The 19,162-nt window shown below is 45.2% G+C and overlaps 1 protein-coding gene across 13 annotated transcripts in view; it reads left to right on the top strand.

The window, feature by feature from the left end:
* Nucleotides 1-19,162, top strand: part of SCAI (suppressor of cancer cell invasion) — a 166,004-nt gene that overhangs the window by 40,003 nt on the left and 106,839 nt on the right. For 3 of the 13 annotated variants that reach the window (XR_016212032.1, XM_089302551.1, XM_089302543.1), the window contains one exon: nt 4,441-4,495. The exons of 8 other annotated variants lie outside the window; for them this stretch is intronic. Coding sequence is in view for 1 of the 5 variants with exons in the window: in XM_089302543.1 (XP_089158669.1) it covers nt 4,441-4,495 (55 nt within the window). In the remaining 4 variants the exon portion in view is untranslated. Of the gene's footprint in view, nt 1-4,440; nt 4,496-17,338; nt 17,365-19,162 lie in introns of all 13 variants that reach the window. 2 more of the 13 variants (XM_089302557.1, XM_089302567.1) reach the window with 2 other exon arrangements.

Below are 19,162 nucleotides of genomic sequence, written 5' to 3'. Positions count from 1 at the left end.
TCATGACCTTAAACTTTTAGTTAATTTTATCAAATTTATTTCTAATATAAATTTATTTATAATCCTGTACTTAGGTGGATTCCGTTTTGATGCTGAGGGGCAGAGAGAGAGAGAGAGAGAGAGAGAGAGAGAGAGACTTCCATCAGCTGTTTCACTACCAAAACACCCAGGCCAGATGGAAGTTGGAAGCCAGGAATGTACTTCATGTTTTCTGCATGGGTGTTAGAAGCCCAATTACTTGAGCCATCACTGCTGCCTCCCAGGGTCTGCAATGGAGGGGACCTGGAGTCTGGATCTGGAGAATCAGACGCAGGTACTCCAGTGTGGGCTGTGGCTGTCTTGACAGCCAAGCTGAATGCCTGCCCCAGCACTTAGTGTGTTTAAAGATCAGTATTAGCAGGCAATACTTACAATAGGCTGCCATCTCCCAAATTTGGAACTGCAACCCACACTTTTCCCCTAAACTCTAGACTCAAATTCCAACTCCTTTTTTTTTTACATTTTTACTTAGAGTTCCAATAATTTCCTTTTTTAAAGTTTTATTTATTTATTTATTTGAGAGAGCTACAGAGAGAGAGGAGAGAGATAGAAAGGTCTTCCATCTGCTAGTTCACTCCCCAAATGACCACAACAGCTGGAGCTGAGTCAATCTGAAGCCAGGAGCCAGGAGCTTCCTCCAGGTCTCTGCACAGGTACAGGTGCCCAAGCACTTGGGCCATTAGCAGAGATCTGGATCATAAGAGGAGCAGCCAGGACAAGAACCACCGCCCATATGGGATGCTGGCACGGCAGGTGCAGGCTCAGCCTAGTATACCACAGTGCTGGCCTGTAACAACTTCTTAAATGTAGCCCACTTGAGGAAGAACTCCTTTTTAAAAAGTTTTTATTTATGTAATTTATTTGAAAAAGAGGGAGGGAATGAATCTCCCATCCACTGGTTCACTCCCCAAATGCCACGCCACCCAGGTCTTGGACCAGGCAGAGACTGGGAGCCAGCAACTCAATCCAAGCCCACCTGACAGAGACCTAACTACTTGAGCCATCACTTGCTGCCTCCTGAGGTGCACATTAGCTGGAAGCTGGAATCAGGAGCGGAGCAGGGACTCAAGTCCAGGACTCTGAAATAGGATGCAGCATCCCAAATGGTGTCTTACCTGCAGTGCCAAACATCCATTAGGAGCAATCCTAATAGTCCCTCCAGACCTGTGATGCCTATTGATGGAACAAGAACATAAACCTCAGCCATTTTAGGGTCTTGTTACCCCTGCCTTCTTTCAAGAGACCAATTCAGTCTCACACCCTATATTGTTCCCCACCCTCACCCCCCCCCCCCCACTGCATTCTTTCCCAGGATTGGAAGCCAGAGGGCCAAACTTGAAGAACCAGTATGGAGACGCTTAACCTTTGCTGCCCCCTACCCCTAGCCCACCTCAGATATAAAAAGGCCCAGCTTGCTGGGATCTGGGCCCTCTGCCACATGTTCGGTCTGTGCGTGCCAGCAGTTGGTCATCCACTTTTTGGGCCATCAGCCACATTTTATTTTGGACTGTGTGCACGCTGGCAGTTGGTCAACCTCTGCAAGTTTGTTTTCTCTGAATAAATTAAGTGTGGCTGCGAGTTCATATTCTGTCTCCTCTCGCCTCTTTTTCTTACACATGTCATCTTAGACAGTGGCCGTGTCTTCCTTCCAGGTGCTCAGAAGGAAATCCTTGGACTCCTTCTTCACTTTTTCTTATCCTCTGCATCCAGTACATCAGGGAACCTCACAACTACCTCTAGAAAATATTCAGAATTGAAACATTCCCCGCCCTCTCCATTGCCACCAGGCCAACTCGCGCTGGGTGGTCAGAATAGCCTCCTAAGTGACTTCCTGTCAGCGCAGTAGCCGCTGTGATCCTGTTCAGGCATCATCCAGATCGTGTCACTCCGTCCAGAATGTGCCAGTGGCTCTTCATTTCTCTCAGCTTACATGTCGGAGTCCTTCCAGCCCCACGTGGCCTTACGTGAGCTGCTTCTCCCAGCACTGCCCTGCCCGCATCCCCTCTGCATCAGTTTGTGGCTGGTTCCCTGGGGAACCTGACTTTCCGGCAGGTGTGCAGACACATCGGGCAGCAGGCCTGGGGCCTGGGTACTGCCGCTCTCTCTGGCTGGAGTAATCTGTGTGGCTTCCATCAGGGGCCTCTGTCACTCCCTCAAGGTTTTGCTCAGACATCATTTCGGTGAGGGCTTTTGTGACCTGTTTCCACTGTAGCTCCTTTGTGTTCTCATACAACACACCATTTCCTTATGTATTTGTACTGTCTGTGTCCCCTGACTAGAGCTAACTTTCACTGGGCCAGAACTAGTTTATTTTTTGTTCAGTGCCACATCATTCATATACCTTCAATAAATGATTGCTGAGAGAATGGTGATTACAGCAGAGACAGACTCTTACATACGACATTGAGTTGGGATGCTGACACTTTCTGCCTGGTGATTATGGACATGTCATGTGGCCTCTCTAACCTGTCTGCTCATCTGTAAATGGGGAGAGTAGGACCCAGTGGAATTGTCATGAGGATTTGATGCAAGAATCTATACAAAGCTCTTAGCTCAGACTTGGGCATGGGGTAAAGAGTCCATAAATGGTGCTGCTGTTGCTACTATTTTCCCTTTCCGAATGTGAAATGCTGGATCATTTCTGACATACAACTTACAAGTGGCAACTCTGGGGTAAATGCAGGCTTTGTGAATAATCAACACAAGAGACAAGAGCTGCTTTTCAAGGACCTGCAGGACCTGCTGTTATCTGTGCTTTGCAGTCTTGCATTAGAGTATAGAGGTTCCTCAAAAAAAAAAAAAAAAAAAAAATCAGCAGTTCTGCTTCTGGGTTTATACCCAAAGGAATTGAAAGCAAAGATGCAAGCATCTTTGAATACCATTGTTTGAGCAACGTTATTCACAATAACCAGAAGATGGAAACAATGGCAGTGTCCACTGATAGATGAACACATCAGTGAAATGAAGTGTATTCACACAGTAGAATATTACTGGGCTGTAAAAATACATGAGATTATGATCCATGCTGCAACATAGATGAATCTGGAAGACATGCTGAATGACATAAGCCTACACTGAAGCATAAGAGGACAAATGTTATATGAGTCCACTGATCTAAGGTACATAGATTAGTCACATTCATAGGTGGAAATTAGAACTTAACTTGCCTCACTAATAGGTATGTGATTGTCCCGTGTTCTTTATTCACCCCAAAACCAAAATGTTTAGGTATAGCCAGAGCCTAAACCCAGGTACCAATGACCATGATGTATCTGATATTTTGTCCTATTAAAATGATTGTTTTTCATAACAATTCTGTAGGAATTTCTTTGTGGTGAGTTTAATTTGGAGGAGTGTCTTTATGTATATTTTCTCTATTTTTTCTCAATTACATGACATCAAGAACATAGCTAGCAGTATCAGAAATAAATCTTAAGGAACTGTGATTACTTCTGCACATCTCAACAAAATTCCCTGCAAATAAATACTTTTAAAGAAATAGTCTAAAAATGTTTGTATCAAAGACAATATTGGGCACATATATTTAGGGTAATTTTGGAGTTTTTTTTTTTTTTTTTTTTTTTTTTTTGACAGGCAGAGTGGACAGTGAGAGAGAGAGACAGAGAGAAAGGTCTTCTTTTTCTGTTGGTTCACCCACTAATGGCCGCTGCGGCCGGCGCACCACGCTGATCCAAAGGCAGGAGCCAGGTGCTTCTCCTGGTCTCCCATGCGGGTGCAGGGCCCAAGCACTTGGGCCATCCTTCACTGCCTTCCCGGGCCACAGCAGACAGCTAGACTGGAAGAGGGGCAACCGGGACAGAATCCAGCGTCCCAGCTGGGACTAGAACCTGGGGTGCCGGCGCTGCAGGTGGAGGATTAGCCTAGTGAGCCGTGGCGCCTTTTTTTTTAATTTTATTTTGAGAGGGAGAGGGACAGGGATAGAGAGAAAGGGAGAGAGAAGGAGTAAGCTCATTTAAAAAAAGAGAGAGAGAGAGAGAAGGAGAGACAGAGGAAAGGTCTTCCATCTGCTGGTATGCTCCCCAGTTGGCCACAATGGTGGGAGCTGTGCTGATCCGAAGCCAGGAGCCAGGAGCCTCTTCTGAGTCTCACACATGGGTGCAGGGCCCAAGGACTTGGGCCATCTTCTACTGCTTTCCCTTAGCAGGGAGATGGATCGGAAGTGGAACAGCTGGGACTTGAACCAGTGTCCATATGGAATGCCAGCACTGCAGGCAGTGACTTTATCCACTATGCCACAGCACCAGCCCTGAAGTGAGCTCTTATGTACTGATTTTACTCCAAAGTGCTTGTAGTGGCCAGGGTTGGGACTGGAAATTCAATTCAGGTTTCCCATGTAGGTGCAGGAACCCATTTACTTGAATTCTCATCACTGTCTTCCAGGGTCTGTCTTGGCACGAAGCTGGAGTCACGAGCCAGAGCCTGCTATTGAACCCAGGTACTCTGATATAGGACATGGGTGTCTTCAACAGCAGTGTGTTCTTTTTAAAGATTTGTTTTACTTATTTGAAAGGTAAAGTTACAGAGAGAAAGACAGAAAGGGAGATCCTCCATCCATGGGTTTACTCCCAGAATGGCCACAATAGTCTGGACTGGGCCAGGCCAAATTCGGGAGCCTGGAACTTTCTAGTGGAAGGGACCCAGGCACAAGCACTTGGACCATTTTCCACTGCCTTCCAGCAGGAAGCTGGATGGGAGGTAGAGCAGTCTGGACTGAAGCTCATGTCTCAGACAGTGGCTTGACCAGCAAATTAACAACAACAACAACAACAACTACAACAGCAACAACAACGGAAGGAAGGAAGGGAAGGAAGGGAAGGAAGGGAAGGAGGGAAGGAAGGAAGGAAGGAAGGAAGGAAGGAAGGAAGGAAGGAAGGCAGGAAGGAAGGAAGGAAGGTTGGTTTATGGGCCTGTGTTGTGGCATAGTGGGTAAAGCCACCGCCTGCAATGTTGGCATCCCATATAGGCGCCAGCCAGTTTGAGTTCCAGCTGCTTCACTTCCAATCCAGCTTGCTGCTGATGTGCCTGGGAAAGCAGTGGAGGATAGCCCAACTGTTTGGGTCCCTGCATTCACCCAGAAGAAGCTCCTTGCTCCTGGCTTCTGTCTGACTCAATCCTACCCATTGTGACCATTTGGGGAGTGAACCAGAGGTATAAAGATTCTCTCCCCCTCTCTGTAACTTTGCCTTTCCAATTAAATAAAATAATGTGTGTGTGTGTGTGTGTGTGTGTGTTTTAAAGAGACAGGCGCTCTTTCCAGGTCTCCCTTGTGGGTGCAGGGGCCCAAGTACTTGGGTCATCCGCTGCTGCTCTCCCAGGCCATTAACAAGGAGCTAGGTTAGAACTAGAGCAGCTGGGACATGAACTGGCACCCATATGGGATGCCAGCATTGCAGGCAGTGGCTTTACTTGCCAAGCCACAATGCCAGCCACAATGTTTCTGATTATTAACTGCCTCTGAATAGGCCCACCTGCCTGTGCTGAGTCTGAGAGGGGCCTGGGACTGCTGGAGTGTGACAGGAGACAGTGGTCGCTGGGAAGCCTGTCCTCCTCCTCCCTCTCTCCCTTCCTCCCCTCTCCCCCTCCTCCCTTCTCCCTTCCCTCCCTCCTTACCCCCTCCCTTTCTTCTGTCCTTTTAAAGATTTATTTATTTATCTGAAAGACAAAGTTACAGAAAGAGAGAGAAAGGGAGAGACAGAGAGAGGTCTTCCAACTTCTGGTTTACCCCAAATGGCTACAATGGCCAAGGCTGGGCTGATCTGAAGCTAGGAACCAGGAGCAGCTGGGACTTGAACTGGTGCCCATACGGGATGCTGGGGCCATCGGCTGTGTCTTTACCTCCCTACATTCCTTCCTTCCTTCTTTCTTTATTTCTGGATTTGAAAGGCAGAGTTACAGAGGGTAAGAGAAAGAGAGGGTTCTTCTATCTCCTGGTTTACTCCCTAAATAACCAACCCCCAATGGCTGGGACTGGGCCAAGCCAAAGCCAGGAGCCTGAAACTCCATCCAGGTCTCCAGTGTGGGTGGCAAGGACCCAAGCACTTGGGTCATCTTCCACTGCTTTCCCAGGTGCATTAGCAGGGAGCTGGACTGGAAGTTGAGCAGCCGGGATTGAACTGGTGCCTATATTGGATGCCAGTGTTCCAGCCTGTGGCTTTACCCACTGTACTACGTGCCAGACCTTTAACTAGCATCTTAACTACTAGGCTAAATGTCCACCCCTTGTTATTTTCTTATTCTATGATTTTGCCAATCAAAAGGATGTTGAAACAGGATGGAGACAATTTTTAAATTTTTTAAAAATATTATATTTGTTTCTTTGAGAGGTGGAGCTACAGATAGAGAGAGGAAGAGACAGAGAGAGAGATCTTCCACCCACTGTCACTCCCCAGATGGCCGCAATGGCTGGAGCTGAGCCAGCATTTGGGCCATCTTCCACTGCTTTCCCAGGCCATAGCAGAGAGCTGAATCGTAAGAGGAGCAGCTGGGACGTGAAGTGGTGCCCAGATGGGATGCTGGCGCCACAGGTGGAGACTTAGCCTACTATGTCACAGTGCCAGCCCCAGTTTTTTTAATTTTTAAATTTGTTTATTTTTATTATATTGAAAGACAAAGAGAAAGAGACAGACACAGAGAGATCTTGTTTCTGCTTATTCACTCCCTAAATGCCAATAATAGCCAAGACTAGGCCAGGCTGAGCCAGGAGCCTGGAACTCAATCTGGGTCTCTTATGTGGTGGCAGGGACCCAAGTATTTGAGCTGTCATTTCCTGCCTGCTGGGATTTGCATTAGCAGGAGGCCGCATGGGAAGCGGAGTAGCTGGAACTCAAACCAGGCACTCTGATAAGGGATGCAGATGTCTCAAGAGGCAACTTAACCACTCCCCCAAACATGTGGGAGAGATTAAGCTAAAAGGGCACATATACACAAACCCAGGAATTATCTGACTTCTACTAAACGAGCAACAAAACCCTCACATCTCTGATTCTAGCCTGTGTAATTGCTTTTGGCACAGTAACTATTAGCGCAGACCGAGTGAAGGTTTAATAACTAGATTAGAGTCTTCCCTTCGCAGTGTGCAAATAGGAAAAACACCGTCTTGGAAGTTTCCTCCAAATCTGATCTCCATTTCTTAATCTGCCCACAGTGTGAGTACATCTGGCTGCCATGGTACCCGTACTCATGCAGGTGTTTAAATCTCAAAGTCATGGTTTGGTGGAGCTGGAAGGTGGAGGCTTGATCCAGTTAATGGTGTCTAGGAGGAGGGCCCAGTGGAATGTCCTGAGGTCAGTCGGGGACATGCCCTTGGAGGGAAGTTCTCAGAGAGGGTTGGTTACAACAGTTGAGTTGGTCCTAGCTGTTCGTTTTCTTTTCTTTTCTTTTTCTTTTTCTTTCTTTTTTTTTTTTTTTTTTTTTTTTTTTTTTGACAGCAGAGTGGACAGTGAGAGAGAGAGACAGAGAGAAAGGTCTTTCTTTGCCGTTGGTTCACCCTCCAATGGCCGCCGCGGCCGGCGCATTGCGGACGGCGCACCGCGCTGATCCAAAGGCAGGAGCCAGGTGCTTCTCCTGGTCTCCCATGCGGGTGCAGGACCCAAGCACTTGGGCCATCCTCCACTGCCTTCCCGGGCCACAGCAGAGAGCTGGCCTGGAAGAGGGGCAACCAGGACAGAATCCGGTGCCCCGACCGGGACTAGAACCCAGTGTACCGGCACCGCAAGGCGGAGGATTAGCCTAGTGAGCCGCGGCACCGGCTCATGTTCCTTTCTCAGCACACACGCTACCTCTGCCATGCACTGGCCTAACTGGGTAGCCGAATGGAGCTCGCCTGATCTTGGACTGTGAAACTTCAAAGCTATGAGCCAAAATAAACCTTCCTCCTTCCTAATAGCTATCTTCGCTATTAAATTGTAGGAACAAGAAGCTAATTAGTGCAGATGCCTCATCTTAGCATCTTAAATTATGCTGTCATAGGTTATTCACTCGCCAAAGTATTTGTTACGTCATATTGAACAGTTCCAAATGAGATTAAAAGTCTCCTCATTCAAGAGTGTTATACATCTACTTATATAGTCTCTTCTTCCTTGAGATGTAGGTATAATTCAAGCAATATACCTTTCTGAAATATCCAGACTATGTTTTTTAAATATTTATTTACTTTTTAAAAGATTTTATTTATTTATTTGACAGAATTATTGACAGTGAGAGGGAGAGACAGAGAGAAATGTCTTCCTTCCATTGGTTCACTCCCCAAATGGCTGCAACGGCTGGAGCTGTGCCGATCCAAAGCCAGAAGCCAGGTGCTTCTTCCCGTCTCCCATGAGGGTGCAGGGGCCCAAGCACTTGGGCCATCTTCTACTGCTTTCCCAGACCACAGCAGAAAGCTGGATGGGAAGAGGAGCAACCGGGACAGAACCAGTGCCCATATGGGATGCCGACACCGCAGGTGGAGGATTAACCTCCTCTGCCACAGTGCCGCCCCCCCCCCCCCGAGACTATATTTTGTCAATAGCAAAAAGATATTTCTTAGAAACATCAAACTTCTCAAGTTGTTAGACTTTCATACAATTCTTCTTTCTCCTGTCTTCTTAAACCACAAGACTTGAAGAACATCTTGATATTTTTATATGTGTCACTGTCTTTATATACTTAAATATTAATGTACTGAAGATTATATATATATATAATGTATTCAGTCTTTTAAGAAGTTTAAAGAACCAAAAGAATAATGTACTTTTTCTACTTTTAGCAAAAATTTTAATGCTTCTTTTATTGTTCTTAGAACTCAATGTATATATACTATAATCTTTTTTTTTTTATTGATGAACAGAACTACAAGGATGAGCTAAAAAATCCCCATCTTTTTAAATTCCTTCACTTCCTCCAAAAATGTTGGTAATATATTTAGGTCTTTAAATTTTAGGTGATCATATGTTCTAAAAAATAATGATTTATATGTATATATGATTGCCATGGGATGTTGTCCATGAAATATTTTAAGTAAAAAAGCCATGTTGTGTGGTTTATATGATATAGCTCTGTTTGCATTTTAGAGAATTATGTTTGATTTTGTAAAGAGAAGATTTGGAGGGGTGTATAGTTGTTGACTATGAGGAGCCTTAGGGAATGTTAGGGAAGTAGGGTACTACTAATGGAGACAGGAAACAAACATTAAAAAATAATAGTTATTTATTTGAAAGTCAGAGTGAAAAAGAGAGAGGGACAGACACACAGAGAGACCTACCACCTGCTGTTTCACTCCCCAGATGGCCATAATGGCCAGAGCTGAGCCAGGCCAAAGCCAGGAGCCGGGAGTTTCATCCGGGTCCCCAGTGTGGTTAGCAGGGGCCCAGACAGCTGCCTTCGCAGGTGCATGAGAGGGAGCTGTATTGGAAGCAGAGCAATCAGGACTTGAACTGGCATCCGTATGTGATGAGGTATCTCAGGCAGGGGCTTAACCTCTTAGGCCACGTCTCTGGCCCCTGAGACAGACATTCTTAATACATGCAGGTAGAGAGGGACTGGGAGACCCCAGGAAGGATCAGGCAATCGTCAGATGATGTTGTACCAGCTGGAGAACCTGACCACTTTGGAACTGTTGGAGCACTCTGCCAACTCCGCCTGTGCAAGATGAGGTGCTCTGGCTCTGACCTCTGAGCTGAGGGCTTTAATTTTCACTTCATTAGCACATCTGTGCAAAAAGAAGATTCTAGCAGCTGCTCCCTGAGTGGCCCAATTAAGAATAGAAGATTTTCACCTTATTAACACAGGGAAAGTCCCCTCACTTAAAACCCGTTAGACAGGAAGCTTCACCAGCAACCCCTCTCGGGACCCCTCCCAACTTTCACTCACTTCCTTTGCTTTGCTCACTCTTTGTTGTCCATGTGCCTCATTCTTCATGGTCTTGGGACAAAAATTCAGTGGGGTGAAAAATTTTCAACACTGCCTCATAGTGCATTCCCAGAAACAGAACTTGAAAAAAGGATTCAGGGGAAAATGACTTACTAGGAAGAGTTTCAGGGAAACCTCGTAAGGAGTGGAGTGGGGGTGAGAGAAGGAGGCTGGAGGCCAAGGAATAATACACTATCAAGCCAAACCTCCAAGAGGGACAGCTTTTGCTCAGTCCTGCAGGGGAGTTCTGGAACTTCCTCTTGGGGACCCGAGGAAGAAGGTGGAGCCTTTGGATTTCCATACCTGTCAGTCAGTGCGCAAGGGCCCGCCCTTGGGGGGAGGTATGAGTCAATACCCAGGAAATACTGGTGGCCTGCTGGTGAGAGCCTGGGGTTGGAAGAAGGCAGCAGAGCCCCGACAGCACCTGCAGCTGTCACCCAAGTTACAGGGACTTAAACAAGCTAGAGGTATAGTTCTTGTCATCGTCCAGTTTAAGCTGTCTGGGGATAGTATGGCACAGAGATCAGGCTCCTTCTGTCTTGCTGCTCTGCCCTCACTGAGTTACTGTCCACATGTGCATCTGCGATGTTCAGGATTATGTCCAAATTCCCATTAGGAAAAGGGGAGAGATGTCTGGGGGAAGAGGACGCATCCATTCCCCTAAGGAAAATTCTGGAAGTGACATACATATTTCTGCTCAAATCTCATTGGCCATGATTTAGTTACATGGCCACATGTGAATGCAAAAGAGAATAGTGTTTATCCTGATTGGCCTTCTGTGCAGTTCAAAGTAGGAGACTGTGTCTGGGATTCAGTTTTGGATGTGGTAAACTGATGGAGATGTCTAATAAGAGGTTGGAAAATGGAGGCTGTAATTCAGGGCATAGGTCCAGTGTGGTGTTGGTATTAGAAGCCATGAGAGTGTGTGCTGTCATTTATGGAATGTGTAGAGGTCTGAGCCACAGGGCATTCCAGCAGTTGTGGTTGGGTCATGAGGTGAACTACCAGTGGAGACTTAAGGAGGAGGAGCCAGTGAAGTAAAAGGAGAAATAGGGGATAGGTGTTCAGCATTGTGGTACAGTGGGTTAAGCCACAGCCTACAACAAACCAGGAGTCCCCATCTGTGTCCCAGCTGCTCCGCTTCCGATCCAGCCCCCTGCTAATGTACCTGGGAAAGCAATGGAAAATGGCCCAAGTTCTTGGGCTCCTATATCCACATGGGAGCCCTGGAAGGAGTTCCAGTCTCCTGGCTTTTGGCCTGGCCCCAGGGTAGTGAACCATCGGACAGAAGATCTCTCCTATTTCTCTTTGTCTCTCTCTCCCTCTCTCTCTGTAACACTGCCTTTCAAATAAAGAAATCTTAAGAAAAAAAAAAAGGCAAATAGGAGTGTATTGAGAAGAGGAAATTGATCAGCTGTGTCCATTGCTCTTGATAGGTAACATAACACAAAGACTGAGAATTGCCCATTGGATTTATCTTTATGCAGATCATTAGTATTGACAAGCAGTGCTTCCTGGAAAGATGGGGTGGGATCCGAATGTACCAATGTATATTCATGAGAAAATGGGAGACAAAGTGGATACAGCCATTCAGACAAGTCTTTAAGAGTCATGCTGTGGGGGCTGGCACTGTGGGGGCTGGCGCTGTGGCGTAGTGGGCTAAGCCTCTGCCTGTGGCGCTGGTATCCCATATGGGCACTGATTTGTGTCCCAGCTACTCCTCTTCCTGTCCAGCTCTCTGGCAAAGCCGTGGAAGATGGCCCAAGTGCTTGGGCCCCTGCACCTGAGTGGGAAACCTGGAGGAAGCTCCTGACTCCTGCCTTTGGATTGGTCCAACTCTGGCCATTGCAGCTATTTGGAGAGTGAACCAGTGGTTTGAAGAGCTCTCTGTCTCTCTCTGTCTCTAACTGCCTCTCAAATAATCTCAAATAAATAAATAAACAATAAAATAAAAAAGAATCATACTGTGAAGGAAGGTAGGGAACCAGCATGAAAGAGGAAAGAAGAATTTTTAAGTTGGCAGATAGCGCAGTTGTTGTGTGCTGATGTTACCCGTAGAGAGGGGACAACTGGTGATCTTGTAGGAAGAGAACAGTTGCCTGGCTGAAGGGGATATGAAAGCTGAATACATAAGTGGAGGAGTTGGTTTTACGGTTAAGAGAAGACAGAGTAACATATATGACTGCAGATAGGAGCATGTGGTACAGAGGTGGCTGGCTACATACGAAAGACCCGCGCTGATTGCTTCCGGTTTTCAGTGGCATCTAAAACAGTTGCCATCAGCTGGAAAGTGAGGAGGGGGGGACATGATATTGGATGTTGGAGGAGACAGAACGTGTGAAATAGTGTTCTAGAAAAGCCACGAGTGAGTAGACTCGGAAAATACACTGGGCGTGTCTGTCTGTAGCCGTGAACTGAAAGTGAGACGAGTTAGTGTGACTGTGTGAGTTTCTATAGCCATTTTTTGCTGCCCAGATCCAAGCATAGAGCAGGTAGAAGGTTGTATTTAATTAAGTAATAAATAAAGCTAATTGTTGACTTTGAAAGCTGTTTTCAAAAGATGAGTGATGGTGAATGATGTCTAGAATTGCTGCTTTTTCATTATAAACATTTTGGAAGGTTAAACCTGGTGAGTTTTATGTCTTTTTTTTTAATAAAGGCATGGCATTGTTCCAGGAAGGGTTGTTGATTGAAAATTACAAACCTAACTCCTGCCAACTTGAACAGGAAAGGAATGTGTGGAAGACAGTCAAGTACCCCCCAGCGCTGATGGGAAGGCTGGAGAATCTGGTTCAGGAAAAGGCAGGAACCCATGGACTCAAAGGTCCGGAATCACTGCCAAAGCCATGGGGGACTTGGCCCAGATGCATTGCCGAGCCCTCCTGTCGCTGCTGTTGGAGGAATGGTTTCTGAACCTCTCCTTTCTGGAGTCACTGTTCCATCTCAAAGTCCTTGACAGAGGTCATGCTGGGAGCGGGTGTTCGGCACCACCTCTTGGGGACTCCTGCATCCAATATCAGAGTGCCTGAGAGCACCTGCTGACTCTGCTGTTGGCTCCAATTACCTGAGAAACGCACACCCTGGGGGACTGCAGGTGATGGGTCCCTGCCACCCATGTCGGAGATCTGGATTGAGTTCCTGGCTCCTGGCTTCCACGTGGTCCCACCTCTGGCAGGGCTTTGAGGGGTGAACCAGCAGGTGAGAGGTCTCTCTGTCTCTCAAATAAATAAAAATAATACATAAGCCTAAAAGATCACTCTGGCTGCTGTGTCCAGAATAAAGCGGGAATCCAAGAGTGGAGGAAGGGAGAATGAGTCTTGAAGCTCCGCAGTGGATTAGGATAGCGACAGGGGCGAGGGAAAGGCAGTCAGATTCATGGAGCATTCCAAAAGAGGCTGCTAAGATTGTTGTCTGCGGAACAATCTTCCTTCCTCCCTCCTCTCCTGCTTTTCTTCTTTCTTTCTTGAAATCTGGGCTTTTCTAGGCGTCTTTGTGCAGTCTTCACTAGCACAAGGAAGTGGAACTTGTGCAGCAGATATTTCAGACAAGTCGGCAGTGATCATCTAAGGAAAATGTCCACGGTGCACACGGTGGTGCAGAGGGGAGTTGTTGGTTGATGTCATCCTAGAGCTGCGGCATGGCTCGGCATTCCCAAATGATTCGTTTCCTTCAAGGCACTAGTGATTGCTGCCAGCTCAGCTAACCCGCTTCTTTCTAAGTGTAGTTAACTGATAATACATGGACCAGCTGTCATCTGAGCTTTGTGTTCCAGCACTCATTAGTCCTGTATGGTAGCAGTTTACATAGCGGTTATTTGAAGTAGGTCAAATGCATATCCATTATTTTTAAAAAATGAGAAAACATGATCATTTTTAATACCCCTAGGAAAGTGATTTTCAAATGGAGTAATCATCAGGAATGGCTAGAGTAGTTTTAAAAAATATGGCCTCTCATTCCTCCCGTTTCATAGCTGAGAGTAAGTCCCAGATATCTGTATCTGCTTCTGATGTGCCAGTTTGAATCTTGGCTGTTCCACTTCTGATCCAGTTCCCTGCTAATGTGTCAGGGAAAGCTGTAGAGAATGGCCTAGTACTTGGGTTCCTGCCACCCACGTGGGAGACCTGAAAGAGGCTCCTAGCTCCTGGCTTCTGCCTGGTCCGACCCTGGCCTTTGTGGCCATTTGGAGTGTGAGCCAGCAGGTCTCTGTGTCTCCCCCTCTCTGTCACTCTACCTTTCAAATAAATAAATCTTACAAAGAATTTTCCAGGATTATCAATTCTGTTCAGGAACTGTAACTTTATGCTATTCAGACTAGCTTTATTCTTTATCCAGAGAGATAATTCTTTCTTAATGGGAAGAATCCCTTATAAATGAGTCTTTGGATTTCTCAGTTTGATTTTATAAGCTATATCATGTTTCTTTCTTTGTAGAGATTAGCTTTGTGAGATTTTAAGTAGTTCTTTGGGGTGGTGTTGAAGGTGGAATCCATTAATTTTTCTCTTACTCTTTGGCTAATCTGTAATCTTACAGTTTTTTTTTTTTTTTCTTCCCCTGAAGCATAAGGAGCTTATTCCCTTCAACCTGAGTATCCCACACAGGTGGCAGGGACCCAGCAATTGGAGCCATCATCTCCCAGGTGTGCATTGATAGGAAGCGAGAATTGGGAGTTGAGGCAGGGCTCAAACCCGGGCACTGTGCACGGGATTAGGCCTGACTGCTGTGCCAAATGCCTGCCTCTAGGAGAATTTCTTGAAAAATCCAAAAACAAGCCTGAGAGTACATAATGGTCACGTTACCTACTATACTAAAAAGTAAAGAAAATGAAAAGTAAACACTGGTATGCCATTTTTAAAGATTACATAAACATTTCATCCTGAGCTTGCTATTATTAATTCTAGTCTGTGATCTAAATATGATTATATCTTCCCGATGGCCATTTAATGAATCATTTTATAGACAGAAATTATAAGTATGTATATATATATATTCATAATTACTTTAAAAATATTAAGTGGCACATAATACCTGTACATGTTTATGAGATACAGCAAGATGTTTCAATGTTGTAAAAATAGAGTAATGTTCAAGTAAGGGTAGTTAAAACATCTATCATTCCCTCCCTCCGAAAGAAACTTATTTCCTATATTATAATACAGCCCATCAGTGTATTCCTAAAGATGTACTCATGAAATTTATAGTCATTTAATAAAAGGTTTCTAAAAAAAATACAACCCAATTAATTTCAGCTTAAAGCAAGTTTGTATAAAAATAGCCAAATCCCTGTTTCTCATGTTTAATATGCTTAGAAATCATCTAGAGAGCTGTTAGAATGCAGATTCTGGTTTAGTAGGTCTGCCTTTCTATTGAGCATAGGGTGATGCTGATGCCGCTGGCCTGTAGATGTCATTCTGAGTGGTAAGAAGCTAGCCCATAATTACATTATCCTTTGCACTTTCATCTCTCAATGGGTTCCTCTACTTTGGGGCATGTTTTGGGGCTGTCTAATTTGACCAAAGGTTGAGTAGTACATTTTAAGAAGATTGGATTACATAACCTTACCCTGCTTTCTGCCATATTCTTAAGATTTTAGTGCTATATATAGCTTAAGGTTTGTAGTGTCAGGCTTTGAAAATGGATAAAAGAAGAGAAGTGTCAGAAGCAATATATTTTTACTGAATCATTGTATCTACAGCAGCAAAATTCATTTATCTACTTGAGGTGGTCTGAACTCCAAGTAGAGCATTAGTAATGGAATTAGGAACAAGAGAGCAAAGTAGGCACGCCGTTGCTAAGATTCCGCGTGGATGCCCACACCACGTATCCGAGTTCCTGAGTTTCAATCCTGGCTCTGCCTCTGATCCCTGGGAGACCTGGCTCCTGTCTTTGGCCTGGCCCAGGCCCAGCTGTTGTGGGCATTTGGGGAGTGAACCAGCAGTTGGGAGGTTTTTTACTGTGTCTTTGTCTCTCTGCCTTTCAAATAAGTGAAATAAAATAAATATAAATTAAGTAAATATACGTATCATTTTGAGGGAAGCAACACACAACTATTATTTTTGAATTCAAACAGTGTAGAAAGTTTAAAGATGAAGTAATAAGGCTATTTCAAAACTCACCATGCAGAAATAACCATAATTATTAGCATTAGGTGAACACAGATAAAATGGAAATGAGTTTATAAAATTGGGACCCTACTATAGAGATGTACTAAAAAAAACTCCTTTTTCTTATGAAAACACAAATTAAATTAAATAAATAATTGCCCAATCATGACCAGTTTTATTTCCTGTATATCCACAGCAGCTTACCTCATCCTGAGTATTTTGAAGCATATATCTCAGGCATCACATCATTTTATCTGTAAATAGCACCTTTTTTCTTTTTTGATTGGAGAGACACAGAGAGAGAGCACGCCCCCTTCTGTTAGTTCAATCTCTAAATGCCTGCAGCAGCTGGAGCTGGGCTGGGACTGGAGGCAGGAGCTGAGAACTCAACTCAGGTCTCCCAGGTAGGTGGCAGGAACCCAGTGCTTGAGCCATCATCACTGCCCATTAACAGGAAGCAAGAGTCAGGAGCCGAAGCCAGCTGTCAAACCCAGACACTCCACTGCGGAATTCACGTGTCCTAACCACTGGGCTAAATGCTTGTAAATATGCTCTGTCAATATGTCAGCATGCATCTCTAAAACATGAAGACTTTTTTTTTTTAAGAAGACATATTTATTTTATTTATTTGAAAGAGTTACAGAGAAAGGTAGAGAGAGAGAGAGACAGAGAGGTCTTCCAGAGAGAGAGAGAGGGAGGGAGGTCTTCCATCTGTTGATTCACTCCCCAAATGGCAGCAATGGCCAGACAGAGCTGGGCTGATCTGAACCCAGGAACTTCTTCTTCTGGGTCTCCCACATGGGTGCAGGGGCCCAAGGACTTGGGCCATCTTCCACTGCTTTCCCAGACTCGTTAGCAGAGAGCTGGATCTGAAGTGGAGTAGCCGGGATTCAAACCGGTATCATATGGGATGCTGGCGCTGCAGGTTGGGGCTTTAACCTGCTCTGCCACAGCACCAGCCCCAGGAGCCATTGTCACACACACAGGGTTATCAGTTTCCCTGGTTAATTCTCTCCTCTCTCCCCTCTTTCTGTATGAGCTCTTCCTGGTTGGGCTTTTTGTTTCATATGAGAATATATAAAATGAAAGAGCACTAATTTTACAGAGAGAAATGGATGCAACCTAGGCCAAACAACAGCCATGTGCTACAAATACTTTATGCTAATTTTGTTTTACCTTTTTAGAATGTCTTAACCTATCTGGAGATGCCTTGGAATACTTGATGTCTCTTCCTAACTGCCTTTCTCATCTTTTCCAATGTTTTCCCGACATGTTCTCCTGCTTTGCTGCAGCACTGGCCTGTGGGCACTACTTAGGGGTATGTACCTGGCGGAGTTCCTCACTTAATTGGAGGTGGGCTTCCTGAGGGCCACATTTTACCAACTTCCTGCCCGATGCCATTAGCACATCCTTAGTATTTGCTGGATGCTTGGTGCCAATACTGAGGCAATCTTGCTTCAAGGTTGATGGGCATATCACTCAACTCAACTGCCATTTAGCATTTATTTACCCAAAAAAGCTAGGTATGTTTACTTAGGTCTAACATGCGCATGGGTGAGAGGATAATTCAGATGTTGACATTTGGTGTCTGAACTTATAGGTGGTTTCTATATAAAGGACTGAAGCTTGGAATTTTGCTTTCTTCACTTACTTCTTTTTTTAAGATTTATTTTATTTATTTGAAATGATAAGAGAGAGAGATCTTCCATCTGCTGGACTGCATTACCTGGGGCTGGGCCAGGCTCAAGTCAGGATCCTGAAACCTCATCCCATGTGGGTGACAGGTGTCCCTGTACTTGGGCCACTTCTGCTGATTTTCCTAGGCATGGCAGAGAGCTGCACTGAAAGTAGAGCTCACATGGGATATGGGATGCTGGTGACAGCTTATCCTGCTGTACTATAACGCTGGCCTGGCTTAGTTTGTGTTTTTTTTTTTTCTTTTTTTACTTTTTTTTTTTTTAAGATTTACTTATTTATTTGAAAAACAGAGTTACAGAAAGAGAGAGAGAGAATCTTCCATCATTGGTTCACTCCCCAAATGGTCGCAACAGCATAAGCTGGACCAGTCAGGAGCCAGGAGCTTCTTCCAGGTCTGGCACATGGGTGCAGGGGCCAAAGTACTTGGACCATCTACCACTGCTTTCCCAGGCGCATTAGCAGGGAGCTAGATTGGAAGTGGAGCAGCCAGGACACAAACTGGTATCCATATGGGATGCCGGTGTCACAGGCGCAGCTTAACCTGCTGTGCCACAACACTGGCCCCGGTTTTTTACTTCTAACACTTATTTATGTGGTGACCATATGTCCTGATTTGCCTGGTACACTTTGAGTTTTTGCACAGTCCAGATTTTATCATTAAGTGTCCCTTTTAGTTCATAGAATTGTCCCGTTTAGATGGCGAATGAATCATTTGATTTCCTGACAGTCCTAAGAAGCAGATCCTGTTAATTGTTCTCGTGTTGCATATGGGGACGTCAAGGCACAAGTTAAGTAACTTAGCTAAGACCACGCAGCTCTATTTGAGTGGTGAGTGGCAGAGCCAGGATCTGAACGTAGGCAGTTTGACACCAGTGCTCCCAACCACTCTGCCATGTTGCCTCCAAATATATCTTTTGCAGAATGCACCCTGCTCCACTGGGAGTCTCCTGATAAATTAATCTGGTTTTCTTTCTTTTTTTTTTTTTTTTTTAATCAGAAGTCTGGCTAAGGCTCTTAAATTTTAAGGGTTTTCTTTGTCTTCAGAAAAATCCTTCCCAGCTCCTCCTGTTCCACTAGGCCAATCAGATGGTGGATTTCTTTCTCAGAAGATTGAACGTGCACCATTTTTGCATGCTTGTAATGCCGGTTATTTGGCATTCCCTCCTAGACGCTTGAGAAACCCTTGCGACTTTGGGAGAGTCTCAAGTCCCTGCCTTGGTCACTTTTCCTTACTTCTGGCCATGTTTGCTATCTTACATTCTCTGTCTCTCTCTTGCACACGCACACACACACACACACACATGCTCACATGCACAGTGTCTCCAGCTTCTAGAACAGTCTGCCTGTGATCAGTCCAGATTCTGGAGTCTTCTGGGAACGCTGTTCATGGCCCTTTCGCAGGGTGCTCTGAGGAAGAA

The sequence above is a fragment of the Oryctolagus cuniculus genome, chromosome 1 (genome assembly GCF_051225735.1).
Source record: "Oryctolagus cuniculus isolate XC-2025 breed Fujian yellow rabbit chromosome 1, ASM5122573v1, whole genome shotgun sequence".
NCBI classification, from domain to species: Eukaryota; Metazoa; Chordata; class Mammalia; order Lagomorpha; family Leporidae; genus Oryctolagus; species Oryctolagus cuniculus.
This window is presented reverse-complemented; position numbering and strand designations above follow the sequence as displayed.